Below are 19,186 nucleotides of genomic sequence, written 5' to 3'. Positions count from 1 at the left end.
AGGTTGGTTTGGTTTTTATTATTGGTTGGTTGCTATTTCGAAGAGGTTGGTTCGAAGTTTCGAAGATAATTGATGGAAAAAGGATATTGAATTAGATTTAGATTCTATTTGGATTCTCTTTTTATAGATATTGTTCGTGTGATGATCGATTTCGTGATTTTCAAATTCTTAATTGGTAATAAAAAAGAAAAGAAAAAAGAAAAACAGCATTTTCCTAATAGTTTATATTGATGAATATTTTGTTAAAAATCGTTTGAACTTGTTGAACAGAACTCAAAATTTTTTTAAATAAATACAAGATAACGATAAATAAGATAAAAATTAAAGATTTTAAATTTTAAACGTAAGATAAACTTATAATAGATAAACATTTTTTTAAGAAAAAATAGAAATTGACAAGCATTCTTATTTTTACTGAAGTTTATTTATTGAAAATCAACAATTGTGTTGAAATCTTAGATCATTTTCAAGTTTTGATCTGTTGCTTCATAAGTCTTAATGATAAAAGAAAAAAACTATTTATAGATATACTTATCGTTAAAATAATTAAAATGATGAATTATATATATATATATATCTAAAAATATTATTATTCTCAGAAAAGGACATTAGAACATTAGAAACGATTAAATAAAAAAAAAAGAGAGAGAGAGAAATAATCTGTGAAATCTAAATGATAATTATTTCTGATAAAATGTCGAATTATCATTTTAAAATAATCATTAAATAATTACTTTCTATTGACATTTTCATAATCCATCTAATATCTAATATTATTAAGCAATCACTGTCACGAAGATTAACAATCTAATAAGAGTCTTGCGTAGAAAATATTTCATATAATATTTATTTTGATTTCTATTTAATTATAGAGGCTAACATACTATAACATACATACACTTCCGTATAAAAAAATTCGTTAGTCAACTTTCCTGCTATTTCAATTAAGCGAGAGTAAATTAATAATAATTGAGGATTTCAATTTTTTCTTTCTTTTCTTTTTTTCTTTTTTTTTTTTTTTTGCTCAAAGAAGAAGAACAAAGGAACAATCTTTATATAGAAATGACGAAAAAGTAACGACGATGATCCGAAAATTCTTTGCTGAGATTCAACTAAAAAGGCAAAAGTTATATAAGGAAATGACTTAAGGGTTGATTTATTTTCGATTGATCACCATAATGGTTAAAATATTCTAAATAATTCAGTACGTGATGACCATTTTTGGTGACCATCCTTGCTCGAATACATTCTTCGTGGGATCGATATCGATCGATTGTTCATTAGGTAGGTCAGTGAATTAATTGTTAATAATTAACAGAATATTTATTTCGAGATTTTGCAAGTACATATATATTAAGTTAAATTGTTTTCTCTTCTAAATATTAAATCTTTAATCGAAATAAATTTGTAAAGATTATTTATTAATTATATTTTAAATAATTAATTTTATATCTTTTTTTATGATTTTAAAGAGTAATTATTATTGTCAAATTACATTTTATCTTTCGAAAGTAATCCAAAGTCGCGAAAACTATTGAAATGAAAGAGACTTTATGGAAATGTATTCAATGGTAGAAAATGTCAGCATTGTTTCAGAATCTAAAAAAAAAAAAGTGATGATAATCTAAAGAAAATGTGAACATCGTGAACAACGTTCGGAAGATACGTCGTAATTGATTATTTTTCTTAAATCCAAGAGAAAGATAAATAAAAATAAAATTAAAGTAAGATAAATTGAACTTAAATAAAAATATTATATTTAGAAAAAAGCATTGAAAAATACAACAAATGATAAATTTTTATCAGAATCATTAGAAAAAATGAATAGAGATTGAAAAATTTTCCAGTGTGTAATAAAATAAATTTCAACTATAAACTTCCTTGAGATTTAATTTTTCAGATACGAATTAATTTTATAAATTAATAGACCCTTATCTTCTTGATTCTGATTCTTCTTGATTACATACATTTTTTTGTATAAATAATATATAATTCCGATAGAAAAATCTTCGGTATTAATGTCATTGATAACGCTAATGTAATTGTTACTGTTGCTTTCATTACTTTTTTCTTATCTCTTGACTTTATTATGACTTCCATATTTTATAACTTTAGTTCCTACTATTAAAACAGAATTTTTTCAAGGTTTTGAAACATTATTAAAAACGTAATTTAAAAAAAATGCATAAATAGATAAAATAAATATAAATATATACAAACGCGTAAAGATATATTGGATATTGTAATTACCAGTCGCGTGGCGCTAGTGTCGCTTCACTCCATCCACAATGCAAACGATGAACAGATCCGTTATATAAAAATAAAATAAAATTCGAAAGCAAAAGAACATGAAAATCACGCTCGAATGTTCTATAATCAAATATATCACAAATTGAATCGCAATTGTATTTTAAACGCTCTGTCTATCTTTTCACGTATCTTCGAAGATATCAATTTCCATATTTTTTCCCTCTTTTCACAATGAGACACGAGAAAATTATCTAATCAAAAACTTAAACACAAACCTAGACAGAGGACGTCAATTAGACGGTGTACATATCCGCGAAGACTGGTTTACCACCGCAGTTCGTTCGCTGGCAGCGTCTAGATCCGGGTCGAGTCTCGATCATTGCGCGACCGCAGCTTTTGTATAATACCGTGAAAAATATTTGTCCTTGATTCGATCGGGATCAAGCAACGAAATCTCGTCGTGGTGGACGATGAAAGTGAACCGCGAACACGAAACCGGAATTAAAATTGAAATTCGAACAGGGAGACATTTTTATAACAATTTAATTTCGAATAATATTTATCCATAATGGAATCTTACTAGGATGACTTGGAAAAATTCCAAAACACCGCGAATCGTAACTTATCGCGAATTATAACGAACTCTCTTCGATCGTGATATATCTTTATCTAATCGATAGAAAAAGAAAAAGAATGCAAATTTCATATTTTTATTCAAGAATTATTATAAAATTATTATATTTTTTACATTATACCACATACTACTGTGTGATTAATTCTGGCCTATCAGTCAGCGATCGTGAAAACTAGATTTAGGTCGGACGTCTCTATCGCAAGAGCAACGTTACTCAACCCTGTTAATGCTCCTATCTTTTAAACGCGAAAAATGATTACTACTTCTACTAATCACGCCTCGTGCATTTCTTTTCATCCTTGCGAAGAGAAGGGAGAGAAAAAAAAAAAAAAAAAGGAAAACGAAATATACGTCAATATATAAATTAAAATCGCCTTCAGAAACATTAAAATATATATTAATATTATTTATCGTTAAAATAATTATAGCTTATATAAACTTGATAAAGTTAATTGCAGTTGCGTAATTTAATTACCCATAAAATATATTTTCAATTCAATTATTGTCGATGAACATATTCTCTGACCTTAATTCAACTTTAGAAACTATTTTCTTTTCTTTTTTTTTTTTCTTTCTTTTTTTTTGTCGTTGTTGTTGTTCTTCTTCTTTTCAGAATAAAATAATTTCTCTCGTTTTCGTCGAAATTTACGTGTACGTATTTAAGTTAAATATGTCTCCCTCTGTTAATTGTATCGTTGTATAAATTTCTGTTTATACATATGCATATTATACACTTTGGTTTCCACATGCGAACTTCACCTCAGACGAAAATCACGATTGGATTTAATACCCTACTATCTGGAGCACGAAACACGGTTACTCGTTAGCACAATTTTCCTTCGCCAATCCATTTTATGAGAGAAGCTTCTAACATCCTATCGTGCAGTTTTATTGCTTTTATTCCAACACGAGAGAGTTTCATCTGTTATTCATACGAACCCTCTTCTATAACTTTCACGTTTTTTTCGAATCTTCTTCTCTTTTTCTGTTTTATTTTTTTTCTTTTCTTTTCTTTTTATTTTTTTTTTATTTTTGTTTTTGTTTTTTCGATCATTTACACGCGATCGTTGCCAGAGATTTATGTAGAAATCGGCTCGAAATTTGTAATTTCAATGGGATCAAGCTTGATTATTCCTTTCTTCACCATCTGGAAAGAAAATTTTATACATTTTCTCGTTTCGGTCGTTGGTTAAACGATTATTAGTTAAATATTTACAACATTGTGAACAATTAATCAAACAGTTTTTAATCAATATCTGCATGGAATTTTGTTTACAGTGAACATAGACGAGTGAATTTAAAAAAATAAATTGATAAAAATATTCAAAAAATATGAATAAATCACGTCTAGAAAGATACATCCTACGTAGTGACAGCTATTTGTCAATAGTGATAAGAAGTGATAAGAAGATTAACGCAAGTTCTTTTTTTTTTTTTTTGCCTTGTTTCGTATCCAGCCAATTCCTTGATAGAAAATTAAATTGCACAAGACAAGTATTAAAATTTAAAGATTCAAATACTCGATAATTATATTTCAATAATTATCAAGATTGTTATTATTAATTCGTAAAGAGGAGTTATTTAAAAAAAAAGAAAGTGGAGTACGAAATCTTTTATTTATAAGACGTACACGCAATCTTTTTACATGTCCAATATCTTGCCATCGTTTGCAAGAGTGATAGATGTAGGCTAGAAAAATACGATTTTACAAGAAGTAAAATTGGATATGAAAGTACGTTTCGCTGATGAAAGTTTTCAGAATAATTATTCCACGGTGAGCACGAAAAATTACCCAAGTGTGGCGTTTTCTTTATTATTAATAAAAGAAAAATTACCCCACGATATTTTACAAATCTGTATTAAAAAAGAAATACTTGAGAATCACTCAATTTGCTCAAGAATTTTCCTTAAATAAAATGAACTTTACAAATATCAATTTCATTCCATTCTAATAAATAAACATCGTAATTAATACATCGTTTCAATTACGTCACTTAACCAATAGATATGATAATTAATGGAATACGTTAAACGCCTCGATTTTCTCACGTTTTTGTCGGAAGCAGAAGTTTTAATTGGAAATATCTGGTATAACCCGATGTCTCAGTACCAGGATACCTCGATGCCCGCTTCTCTCCTCTCTTTAACGTTTTTTTTCTTTTTGTCGACCGACCAACGAAGCTGAGAAAATCTCACGAGCGTGGCTCTCCCAAGGATGAGGGAGAAACCAATCTCGTTCAAAAAACGAAACTCGAATGAAATTTTAAAATTATAATTTTAAAATTATTATTAAAAGAGATAAATCCAATTTCCCGAACAATTGATTCGAAACTTGACTCGACAATTAAAAAGTAAAATAAAATAAAATTCGATAATTTATTAAAGAAGATTTCCTATTAGTTTAAATAATAAATGAACGCAATGCCTGCGTTTTAATTTCCCCGGAATAAAATCGAAAAGTGAAAATCGCTCACGGCTTTTACTGGTTAAACTAGCTGTTAATTTTTCAGGCCGGCAGATGTTCGTCGATTAAGTAACTTGTTCATTGAAGAGTTATTGTACCTTATTTCATTCAACTAGATTGGATAATATTTACCGTCCCATTTGTCATACCACATCGCTAGTTGCCTTTAATTAACGTCAAGAAATGATTTTTTCATGCATTCGTATTTAAATGGAATTGAATTCCTTGTTTCGATGAAATCATTTGACTTTGTTAAATTGTTACGAAAACGAAATTGAAACGATTCTAATTTTTTTTCTACTCTTCCCCCTCCCTTTTCAAAAGTGTTCCACGAGAATCGCGTTAACAGTTGTTTGGCTGTCGCAAAAAAAAGGGGTTGTGAGTTACTCGATTATAAAAGGATCCTGTTTCAAGAAAGAAAAAAAATTTGGAACATACGGGAAGCTAAATTTCGAAAGATTCAATTTCGAAATAATCCACGGATGGCCTCTGACCACCAACAGGGACGACAGCATGCAGCTGTCGTCCGAGATTGCTCGTTCGAATCCGTGATTTGGTCGTAGCCAGAGAAAGCAAGCTTGTTTCTTCTCGGCTATAGATCCTAATTACTTTCACGCTACACGCTAATTTGACGGTTACGTGAATGAAATACCGCGTGGAAGAAATTCTTGAATGGCGCCGCTTCTTTCTTGGCCGACAAGAAATTTTTGTGTTGAATCATTATTATTAAGGAAAATGTAATTATTTCGATGTATATGTAAAGATATATCTGTGTGTGTTAATTGTTCGAATATGATTTCAGTGTTTATGCATACAATGATATCTCTCTGCAAGTTGATGTTAATTGTTCGAATTACATATTTCTTCGAAGGAATCTTTTATTCGTTTCGTTTGAACAAAGAATAGGAATATTTGCATGGATTGCAAATCTCGAGTGTGTATGCGACGAACAAAGTCGCAAGTCTGTATTTTAACTTGGAGAAACATATCGATGATTCATGGCGGACAATGCAATGGATTCCTTAAACGTGTTCTCGTACAAACTATGGCATAAACTATTTCTCACCTCTGTGACATTCGTTTATTTATTATCAAATTTTAGGAATTTCTTGTGAACAGGGATAAATCTTTCTCTTGTCTATTCTTGTGTATTTTTAAAATTAAATGTAATCAGAAAACGAAGAATATATCAGATATTTATTTGCATATGTAATAAGAAAGGAAGGGAAACGTGGGAATAAATAATGGAAATGACGAAGATTTTTTTTTTTTCATTCTCAAACTGAGAATTTTCCTTTTTTCCTCGATTCGTTTTTGTGCTCTGTCGTAAAGGAAGAGGATATCACTTCTATCATCGTAGAGTCCTTGGATTGTTGCTAAGCGTTGCAGTTTCGTTGGACGCTTCACGGATACCTTAATAATAATGGTACAGTAATATAACGTGATATCAATGCTACAAACGTTATGATTATTTTTTCAAATAATAAAGACAGGTGTCAGAAAAGTCCAATTCCGTTTCACAATGTTGCCAAAACGGGAAAAGAAAAGAGGAACGTTTTAATAACGATTTTTCCCTGTGTGTACTTTAATAACAATTATCCTTAATATAATTTCAAAAGCAAAAACCTGATATCAATTCTACAAGCTTTATGATTATTTTTTCTAAATAATAAAGACATTAAAAATTCCGTTTCACGATGTTGCCAAAACATGGAAAAAGGAAAAATGGAAATTATAATCCCAAATAATGATCCTTTCATTCAACGATCCCATAAATCCCCTCGACTCCCTTCTCGAACTCTCTTCTCCTTCCGCTAAAACATCTCGCTCAAACGTACAAACGTAACGAACAACAAACACGATAAGAAACACGATGAGATGGAAGAAGAGCGGGGTGGAGGGGAGTTGACGTATCCTTGACAACATACTCGAGCCATCATCGGCGACACGACGACATCTTCGACATCTTCGCGTTAGAAAAAAACGTGGATCCGATTGACCCAGTTCACAACAAACACGACTCCCTCGATACATGCTACTCTCGTGCGCGCATGCGTGCGTGCGCGTGTGCTATATACAATCGAAAAAAAAGGGAGAAGGGAGGGGGCAGAGGAAGAAAGAGAGAAAGAGAGAGAGAGAAAGAAGAGGCATCGAGACGATCCGCTTTCGCAAACTGGCTAATCAAGGTTCCCTTGTAAGCAGTGACGTAAAAGCTGTCTGCTCAAAGCTGTTTGTACCACATACAACAACGAAAGGCCGGAGAGAAACGAGATCGCCGGGTTGAGTCGACGATAAGAGACCGCTAGACCAAGTAAGCGGGAGTTCAGTTACGCGGCTTTCGAATAAAACCTCCTCTCACGGGGAGGTATCGTATGCGAGGCGTAAACTCTTTGTCCTGTTATGTCGTCATGCTAGGCGGTCTTCCCGTGCGCGCGCGCGCGCCTCCTTTGAAATTGTGATCCACTTTTGACGTATGGCTCGATCTCGTTTCTACGAGGCTCGTATGGATGGTCTCGTTCTATTTTTAGAGGCTTAATTGTAATTGTAACGGCCGTCCACTTATTTCTTTTATTGTGGCAAGGCCGTAAAATCAAAGGTAGGGGCGGCGTTTTTGAAAGAATTACGAGCGGATGAAACGCTTCTCTCGAGTGGGGATGAGGATATGTTGGATATAAGGTGTTGGTGAATTATTCGTGAAAGTCGATTCTGAAAGAGATCAAAATGTACGGCAAAGTGGTGGGAATATTGATTTTTTGTAAGTTTTGTAAGGTGATGATATTAAGAGGCATGATGTTTGATCTCTTTGGAATATCGCTTCGTGAATAAATAAATTTCTCTTCTACGATTACGTAAATTGATACGTTAATTTGTGTCATTTTAAATTAGTTGCAAGAAACTCGAAATCAATCGGAAATCGTCTCGAGTTGTTGCAAAAAAAAAAAAAAAGAAGCGGTAAAAGGATTAATTTGTGAATAGAATATCATTGTGGTGAATTAAGATTTCTGGAATCGGTTGTTTGACAGAAATTGTGAGAAAGTCTGGAATTTTTTTTTCAGAGGAAGTTATTAGATTGCAAAATTTGAAAGGACAAAATCAGATACGACTGGGTTGAGTAGCAATCGTCCAATTTCAAAATAAAAACCGTTCACCACGGTTCATTATATAAATCGAAATGGAAAGTTTAATGAATAACACAGCTGTGCGTATATTATTATATATACATAATAAGTTACATAATAAGCTTGATAATAACACAAATTTTATATATAAATAATTACATTTGATAATAAGACCGCTTTTAAAAATTACTCCAGAAATCAAAATTAGAAGAAAAAGAAATATCAATAAATCTTAATGACGTAAGTACAAATTAACAATTTCCTGAATTTTCAATTTCAATTATAACAATTGCATTGAAAGACTCGCAATCCAATAAGAATCTCGTGTCTTGCGCTCTTATGTACATACACGCGAACATAAACCGGACACAGACCTCGAAAGAATTATCTTCTCCTTTCTTCTCTATTAGTTTCTCTCCTTTGAGGTCTCTGCCGGGTCAGATATAGCGGGTGGGCTCTTTTGTCCATGCCTTGGAAATACAAATGAATGAATGATCGAGAAATATCTTCTTCCGAATATATTCTCGAGGAATTCAATCAGTGGAAGAAGAACGAAAGAAGAAGAATTCAACAGTTGAAAAACTTTCAACTTGTTAGTCACTCGCTGTTACTTTGCAGCGATGTTTGCAAAACGGACGATGATTCAGGCATCGTCGAGCTTTTTTCGTTCGAGATAGTTGCGCCTATTATGCGGATATATTAAAAACTCGATTCGAATCGAATTCGAGTCGATAATTTTCCGCGCGACATCCCCCCAACGAAATGAACACGGTATATTTCCGATACGTGCACGTGGTTGAACAGAATCTTCCTGCATTGCTGGTAATTACGCAGTTTCTTGCGTAATTTCGATGGATTAGAAAGTTATGCTCCTGTTTCGTCGGTTGGGTGCATGGATAATTGGAATGGCAAAAAAAAAAAAAGAAAAGGAAAAAAAGAAGCGATTAAGTCAAGATTCTTACGATACAAAGGGATTGAAGAGTAAAAGTAAAATTCTTTTTATAATTCTTTTGTAAGGAAATAAGGAAGAAACGAGTATGTTGGTGGATATCGAGAACAATTAATATCGGAGATTTTAGATTTTTTTTTTTTTTTGCTTTAATGCCAACGATAACTAACAGAGATACATTGATCGAGGTTTATCGAAAAATATTCTAGAACTTCCTGAAATTAAACTCGATACGTTCAACAATGAATGATCGAGAACTTAACCGCTCGATCTATTATAGGTATATTTCCATAGATACGATTTCTATTGTCTCGCACCTTTGTATAATAGACGTTTATCAATCGAAAGAACAAGTCCATTCAAGTTACTACATACTCTTGTAATACTATGAGAAAACAATCAGGAATATAAGTATAAAGCTATTATATATCCAACTTGAATCGCAAATAAAGGAAGTTCTGTAGTTTTGTTAGATTTCTCGCTCAACGTGCACGGTAAATTGCGAGTGTAACAACGCGATTCAAATATCGATTCAAATCGTACGAAAATGTTAATACATTGCTCGAGATATCTTTGGCGATTTCCAGAAGTAAAAAAGGAAGGGAAAAGTTGGTGTACGAAAATGTCGATCGAGGCTTGATTATTAAGTTATAAACGATTGAATTTCACGTTAGATGAAGCGAGACGAAGAAAAAAGACTTGCAGCGCCACGCCACGGTGCTCCACCGTAACGAAGATATCTCGCTCTGTCTCCGTCTCGCTTCATTTAACGCGATCTTAAACTTCTTCTAACCTAATAAACAAACCTCCACCGATATTTTTGTATACCAACTTTTGCGTTTATTTTCGGTTAATCTAGAATCGATCCTCTCCAAAGAGATGTTCCACGAATATATTCAACGTTTTATATTCCAAACGTTGCACGTTGAAAAGTCGAGATATATATATATATATATACATATGATACACTTAATAAAACTTTGGCGTTGGTTATGGACTCTAAATTGCAGGAATTTTTTTTTTATTACACCATTTTTAGCACAGTTTATATCTTTCGTGGCGGAAATTTATCGCTCGAGATACGTAATTGAAAAGATATTCGACAAGACGATTTTATAAAACAAAGCGATGAAAATTGTTATTTTCACATGCACACTTATGATGCACCGCGTAACATATATGCACGTATGTTCATTCTAGACGCGTAGAGGCATGAGAGATGCAGAAGAGCGGCAATTATATAAAAATTTTTTTCTCGATGTCAAGATTACATCGCACATTCTAAATCGATTGTTTCTTGTTTTCCGCGATCAACGATTGTACAACGTTTCGCGGATAAATGCAGATACAAATGTCATTACAAATGTCACGTACACGTACGAAGAACTCGGGGGAATTTCATTTCTTTTTTCTTTCGTAATCCACAATTCGTGACCGGGTAACGTTATTCCCGTTAGTCACGTAATTATGCTTACTTTCCAAACTTTATCGTGTTTTGCAGTGAATGGAAAGCTGTCGCCCGTTCTTTCGACTTTACTAATCCCTTTTCCCGATTATGATAAATTTATCAAGAAAAATATTTCCCGTTATTTCAAGTAATTAAACACCTTAATTCAAAAGAATGTTCGCGCAATTATTCTTTTCGGTCAGTCTTATCGACCGATCGGTAGTTTTTTGAAAATTGAATAATATCTTTCCTCGATGCAAAAGATAAAAAAAAGAAAGAAAAAATAAGAAATAACTTCACTCGTTCAACGAGTTTCGTTTAATTATCCCACGGAATTCCCTTCGAATAGTATTTTCCAACGACCCACCTCTTGGAAACGAGTATAACATTGACTGTATAGAACGTTGCGCGAGGCCAACATTAAAATCGAATGAGAATTCCTGCGGCAGAGGTCAAGACACATAAAACCGAGGCAAAAGCGTAAAACCCGCGAGACTGTAGCGGACGTCAGAGAAGCGTAATCGTGTCAGAAAGTTACGAAACGAGATATCGGATGGTTAAACGAAACGATAATCGTATATACGTAATATACGAGCGATCTTGCTCTTAAAATTCGTCAGATTCGTTTCTTGCCTCGTTGCATCTCTTAAATTTAAATGCCAATTTTTTTTTTTTTACTTTACTTCTTCTGTTTATATGATATAATAAGAATCGTATCGTTTTTTTTTTAAATTAAAATTAATAATTTCATCAACAAAGTTCAAGGAGAAGAAAATTTTCAATTTTATGGTGTAAAATATTTCACGATTTTCTCTTGGCGAAATTCGATCATCGAAATTTGCACACGATTTATAAACGTAACAAGTGAACAAGGCCTCTTTGTATTTGAATTGAAGTTCACCATCGTCTCCCCTGTCGGCAATATTTCTATTTAAGTTTAAATGGGATTGCGAATAGCATTGCAAATTAGAAATAAAGGAGAACCTTGATTGCAGAGATACCGTGGGGCAACTTATGTAAATGAATAAGTTCTTATTCAAGCATTAGTGTATTGCGTTACAGTATTGCATTACGCACAATGCCAGTGCCTAGCCGCGTTCCTAGATTTTCAATCTCCTTCTCATTTGCGAAATTTCTTACTTTTTTTTTTCCATCCTTCTTCCTTCCTCCCTAATTCTAATTTCGACCTTCCTCCAATCCTGCGTTTCTTCGATTCAATGTTCAAATAAATCTAATTAAATATTAATTTAACGTCAGGTTGGAAAGAAAGTTCTTGCGGTTTTTAATTATTAAATTCAAATGCACGTATCTCAGCTCAAACGAAACTTTATTAATCAAAATAAAGATCGTTATGGAACAAGTTTTGTTGAATAAAATTCCGAAGTCCTGGAATAGGAAAATTATTCGAATTCCTTTGTCCATTATGCTTTCAACGCCCTGAGAAATCAGAGAAACTAATTTAAAATAAAATTATCACTAAAAATTCACTTTGAAATTATATACAAACTCGATGCAATTTGATACCGATTTAATCGAAAATAGAGCATTTAAAATCAAAATAACAAGAACTTTCTTTCCTACATATGATAATAATAATATTAATATTAAATATTAATTCATATACAATAATAATCACATAATTTATATATTAATATATATGATGATACCGTAAAAAAGAAATTGTAATCGAAAAAAAATCGAGATAGTAAACCGAAATCGGTGTTCGACGATTCTTCTCTGCGTTAAAATCGAGATTTCCTCTGCACGCGTGACAATGTATGAAGATGTCGTTTTACGAGCGTATCCCATGAATATTAATGGAAAAGTTGGTGAAATTTCGCGTTGGCGTAGCATCGAAACCTTGTCCTTCGAGCCGCTTCTTGCCATCGTTATTTATAGTTTACGAGGAAATAACTTTCTCGGGCATCCGTCACGCGAGGAATTTTTATCGGTACGCGTTGCTTTCATCATGGTTGAACGTTTAACCTTCAGGTGCACACGGGGTCTCGTTTTCTCCGTTACCGGCTGTGAGAACAGAGTTCGAAGCAGAAAGTGGTCATAACGATGCCACCGGCTCTGCTACGCGTCAACTTATTCCACGGGGTTAAGTAAATCACGATGAGAGAGAAGCTTCTTCGTTCTCACGAGAGAATTAAAATTATAATTTAATAAGAATTTCATTATTTCAAGTACGTGTGCGGTAAGTTAATTAATTCTTCGATACACTCGCGTCTCTGTTAATTTCTCTTTTTTTTTAAACGAATCTTTCACGATATTTATAAAAGGGATATAAGAGGGTAAAAAGTAACGATCGCAAATTCTCGTATTATTTATATATTTATGAGTTCTGACTCATTTTGACTCAGAATCGTGTCTGTCTTTGGATTCTTTGTAATTGTCGTAAGTGGTATTATTACAGGATGATTTAAGAAGTCGAGTAGTTTGTACTCGGTTGGAGGAAAGTTAAATTTAAGTTGGAGAGATGGATAGATCTGATAGATTTCCATGCGAGGGTTCAAGAATGTCAGCCAACCTGGAGAATCGCATCGATTCGAAACCGGTTCGTAAGTCTCTTTGTAACTGCTCGTTCTTGACAGGACACGTTATATGCACGCGAGGAAGTGAAAGCAACGTTCACGGGACAATACGGCCGTGGACTGCCTCCTTCCCTTAACCCTTTCACGGCTAAAACTACTAACGAATCATTGACACGTTATAGGAAGTTGGAAAATTTTCATCTCGATTGAGCTGATCAAAATTTCTATCTTCGTATTTGTTAGTTCACTTTCTTCTAAAAGTAGATGCTTTTCTACATGATTTTAATGGATGGATTTTAAAAGTAAAGATTTGATTCTTGAATCAAGATTTAAACCTTAGACTTCTTAAATTTGAAGTTATCTTTCTTATGATTTTAATGAATCTTGTTTAAAAGTGTTTGAAAGTTATCATTATTTTCAATTTGGAATTAAAACTTAAACGTGTTTAAGATTTCTCAGATTTAAAGGTTATCTTTTGATGGATGCTGTTTAGGAATGTTCAGGAGTAATCGTCATTTTCATTGTCCATTAGTTACAATTCTCGAAGATTTCATTTTTGAATTAAGATCTAACTTAAAGTTAAAGTTATTTTTCTTAAAAATAGATCTTTTTCTACGTGATTTCAACGGATACTGTTTAAAAGTAATCGTCATCTTCAATGTCCAAATACTCTCAAGAACAATTCTCGAATCTTTGAATTAGATTTAAACGTGTTTCAAACTTCTTAAATTTAAAGATTATCTTTTGAGAGTTCTCTTTCTTAAAAATGGATCTTTTTTTATATTTTAATGGATATTATTTATGGATGATTTCATTTTTGAATTAAACTTTAAAGGTTATCTTTCGATGGATGCTGTTTAGGGTTGTTCTAGAATAACCTTCTTTTTCAGTGTCCATTACTATCAAGAACAAATCTAAACTTAAGACTTGTTAGAAGATTATCTTTCGAGAGATGCTCTCGAGAGTATTTTCCCCAAGTAAAAAGTCGCAAACGTGTTTTACTCTCAAATGTATCGCGTCCAAAGTGAATAAATTTTCGAAGCTTTAAATTGGACACGAGGATAAATCAAGCATTTCGCGAAATACAAGGGAAGCGCGAAAAGATTCATGGAAGAAGAAGCGACTGTGGCCTCGTTTAATCGAGAGGATCACGCCTCCACGACAGATATACGAGATGTACCGAGTGGTGGAACAAGTTACGTGTCAAGGAACACGGTCCAAGAGCTTGTTCAACTTCGCAAAAATGAAGCTTTCACGTGTCCTCGTGATCTTTATGCGAGGAACGATCAGAGAAAGCAGAAGTGCTAGATAGTTGCTGCGTTTAGCGTAGAAACTTTGATATTTAGAACATTGAACTTTGCCTTGGGTCAGGAAAAGTCGATGATCTTCCAAGTCTGACGAAATTAATGAAATTAATAAACTATCTTTTTTGTCTTTAATAATCATGATTATTCGTTATTGTTATTTTATCTGTGATAATATTCGACAAATATTTGGAATATTTGGAAGATAAATCGGTAATTTGGATTAAGAAAAATTTTAAAGAAGAATAATATGTAAAACTTGAGATTAATAAACAATCGATATAGTTAGAAATTAATGCAAGAAATAAATAAATGTTTCTCAACACCCAGAGAAAACCAAATGTCATTTATTATAGAACTCACGTTCATGGATCTCTCTCTCTGTCTCTCTTTCTCTCTCTTTCTCCCATCTTTTCCTCTACAAATGCGTCAGTAATATATCAACCTGAAGTTTCCATCGAGGCAACCGATTATTACCGACTCGTGATGAATATTTATAGCAATAGCCGGCTATGATTGGCTAATCGCTTTCATTTAACAATTATTCTCCCTTGCCGAAGCTATTTCTGCATCGCGGTTTTCCTAGAAAAGAAACGTACTAACGAGCGGGATGAAGCCGATTCGTTTACAGAGAGAGAGAGCATTGTCACTATTTACTCGTTTCCAAGAATTCCAATGGCCGGCCTTATGGGATTTGTTAATCAATTAGCAGATTTTCACCGATCAACTCTCGCTCACAGCTTGCTTCGAGGCGAGGGAAAGGTCGAAATCGAATTATTATTAATTGAATATTCCCTCCTCTTTCATCGAGTTGTTGCGTTAAAATTGGGAAATCGATTCCAAATAAGGAAACTTCCGATCGAGGTATCGCTTCTCTCGTCTCCATTTCCCCGAATGGAATGGAAACGAAGGGAATAAATTGCATAACAGGGGTCTCAACGAATTGTTTGACCCGTAGGTAACACGAGTGACACGAAACAAAGTCTAATCGAGGCAAGAAACGTGGGCGAGGAGATCGCGTACACAATGCACACGTTAACGGTAGACGAACAGAAAACCGCACAGGTACCGGATGCTTTCATGAATAGACCCATTGTGAGCCAAGGGATTGGGTCTGAGATAACTGCATACGCTCATTGCATCCGGTCCTCGCCTATTTATACGTCGACAAACGTTGAAAAAACATTGATTCCTCGAGGGGCAATCTTTTACACCAACGCAACTTCCTCGAATGTGACAACCGCCGAATTGAAAGCAGTTCGATCGTCCTTCTTCTGCTGATATCAAATTCGTGTCGAGAAATCCGATAGCAAATAAGCGTATATTGTATACGCTTTATTTTCATAATTTTAGAAAAGAGATGCGTAAGATGTTCATCACGCAAAGTGTTAAGTGGAGGATTGATTCTCTAAAAGAAAAGTTGGTACGCGAAAATATAGGTTCAATATTAAACACGTAGTTCATATTCTACTTTAATATTAACTAACCTTTCCACCGAAGACGATTTCCGATAAATGTCACGTTGCAATTAAATTATCCGACACACACGACACCTTGGCTAACCTAATTGATCGAAATGTCAGCGGTCCTTCGAGTTGGAGTGAATCGGTCGAATACTGGATCTTGAATATTATTGGAACTGGATCTGGGCAGATCCCGTATCTAATGAACTAGGTTTTATCGTGCGTAACAAACGACACGGGTGTTATTTGAGTTATGAAATAATCGATTTCGCGCCAACTACTCAGCCACCAGCTGGTAATATTAACTCGTGATAAAAACTCTTATTTAATGTGCATAATCATTTGCTAAAGCGAACCGCGAGTGGTAAAACATCGCAGATATATGATGGTTTTTGCCATTAGTCCAACTTTTTCTTTCGAATATTTGTATTAGGAAATAAATGTTAATTTCGAACGAAACAAGTGTAATGGTAATAATAATCGTTTAATATCTCGATAATTTCTTAATCATTTTTTGTATCGGTTCCAGAAACCAATAGAAAATAAAATTGATATACAAAAATTTTAATTGAAGTTTGTTTATCAAGTTGCAAGCGATTTAGATTAAAGTTGTAAGATGAAACGAGATGGAAGCAGAATGACACATGCGCCACGGTGTGGCGGGAAGATGTAACAAAAATAATGCTTTCTCACTCTATCTCGTCTCCCTTTATCTAATGCGTAAAAATACACAACTTAACGAATAAGCCTTATCCAACACTTTTATACGTCAACTTTTGTGATCGTTTTGGCCTCTAGACTCGAATAGATATCCTAACGAATATATTAACGTTCTCTGAGTAAAAATTAATAAATTATACTTCTCTCAAAACTTATTGAGAAGTGAGATATTAAATTAAATATTTGAATAGTTTTGAAATGATCACTCGTATTAATCTTATGCGTACAATATTGATTTTTAAATAAGAAACAAGCCGAGCAACGATTTATAAATAAACAATGTTGAACATTGTGCTTATTATAATTAAATAGTTTTAATTATTTAAATCGATCGATATGTTTGACGCACCTGTTGTGCTTAATAAGATTTAAGTATTAATTATTCGGTCACGTTTGCAGAGGGGAAGGTCGAGGTGTCGCGTGATGGTAAATATTTGAGCACGTTGGCACCAGGAAAGGTACTTGGCGAACTGGCAATTCTCTACAACTGCAAAAGAACAGCGACGATAACAGCAGCTACCGATTGCCAGCTATGGGCCATCGACCGACAATGCTTCCAAACCATTATGATGAGAACTGGTCTTTCACGCCAGGCCGAATATACGGATTTCTTAAAGAGGTAATAAAAATTATATTATGCATATATGCAATCTTCTTCAAAATACACTGTTGTTATTATTATTATTATTATTATTATTATTATTATTATTATTATTATTATTATTATTATTATTATCATCATTTCCAAGGTTATAATAATTGCAGTTTTAATGAATCAATAAATCTCTTTTTTAATTTGATATTTATTAATGTGTTACGTTGTAGGGGGAAAAAGTTCATCTGATATGTAATAAATATATTAAAAAAAAAATTTTTTCAAATATACTGTGGAAATTGAAGAGATCTTATTGTAAAGTTTTATCTTCTCATTGTTATCTTATTTGATGATTAAACATCTTATAAATATTTTACAATAGGATTAATAAATTTTTATCTTATATACTTTTTTGTAAATCTCGGTGAACGATCGAGTAAAATAATAAGATAATGAATATTTATTTATTCGAATATTTCGTTTTAATTGCAATTTTTTTTCTTTTAACTAGTAAAAACACAAAGATTGCAAATAAAAAAAACTTATTATCCCTATTTCGTCTCAAGACTTTTTCAAATGATGATTTAGAAAATAATTTAAACTATGAAATGTCTAAAATTAATCTGAATTTAAATAAAATTTGATCATGAATCATAATCATCATCATCATTGCGATGAAGAATAATGAGAAACAATAAACCAACGATTAAATTGGTGAATAGTTTCGTTTGTGTTTACTAAGAAAACTATATATACATGTATAAATAATAGACAAAATGAATATTAATACCAGTTTTTCATTAACCAATTTTTTTATTTTTAGGTATTTTTTTCAATATTCCCTCCTGTATAAATAATCAAATCCCATTAATGGTGGAGAAAATTAATAAATGTCGATCAACCGACTCGAAATAAGCAATTTTCTGTCCGCTAATAGATCTTTTGAAAATTAACTAATCAGCACGAAGTTAGGTTTTTAACGAACGTCTCGAATTTTTTGTTTCAGCGTTCCTATCTTCAAGAATTTGCCCGAGGAGACTCTAATAAAAATTTCAGACGTATTGGAAGAGGTAAATTTAAATATCTCGATTAACTCTTAACTTCTCGTTAATTATTACAATTAATACGTTCGCTTGCGCGAGTTTCTAAATCCTAATTTCCTATAACAATATTTATTTGTTGTAACATGTAGTTATACAAGTAATGTTAACCAATAAAACATAAATATTATCGTACAAAAATATTCGAAAAGACAACGATGCAAATGTATCGACGCAAAACCAAAAAGATAAAACGTTTGTTCGATCTTTGATAATAATTTGAAAAAATATCATTATAACGCACTTTCAATCCTTGTTCAAATTTTACAATATAAAACTTTCGTCGATAATAAATGCACGTCGAAGACTCTTGTATTATCTATTAACTATGCGCACATATTTTTACAGACTTTTTACAACAATGGGGATTACATAATCAGGCAAGGAGCGAGAGGAGATACATTTTTCATAATAAGCAGAGGACAAGTTCGCGTCACGATAAAACAGCCCGATACACCGGAAGAAAAATATATCAGGACTCTAAGCAAGGGCGATTTCTTCGGTGAAAAAGCTCTTCAAGGGTAATATTACTTGATTCACTTTGAACAAAAAAATTATAAAATCAAAAGAAGTATTCGTAAAGAAAACTTTCAAGAGATATTAA

At 32.7% G+C, this 19,186-nt stretch overlaps 1 protein-coding gene across 12 annotated transcripts in view; it reads left to right on the top strand.

Moving 5' to 3' along the window:
• Window positions 1–19,186, top strand: part of LOC108004011 (cGMP-dependent protein kinase, isozyme 2 forms cD4/T1/T3A/T3B) — a 72,159-nt gene that overhangs the window by 49,732 nt on the left and 3,241 nt on the right. For all 12 annotated transcript variants that reach the window (XM_017066628.3, XM_062084106.1, XM_062084111.1 and 9 more), the window contains 3 exons: window positions 17,287–17,506; window positions 18,489–18,552; window positions 18,931–19,103. In XM_017066628.3, the coding sequence (XP_016922117.1) occupies window positions 17,287–17,506; window positions 18,489–18,552; window positions 18,931–19,103 (457 nt within the window). The remainder of the gene's footprint in view (window positions 1–17,286; window positions 17,507–18,488; window positions 18,553–18,930; window positions 19,104–19,186) is intronic.

This window comes from Apis cerana, linkage group LG13, assembly GCF_029169275.1.
Source record: "Apis cerana isolate GH-2021 linkage group LG13, AcerK_1.0, whole genome shotgun sequence".
In the NCBI taxonomy this organism is placed as follows: Eukaryota; Metazoa; Arthropoda; class Insecta; order Hymenoptera; family Apidae; genus Apis; species Apis cerana.
This window is presented reverse-complemented; position numbering and strand designations above follow the sequence as displayed.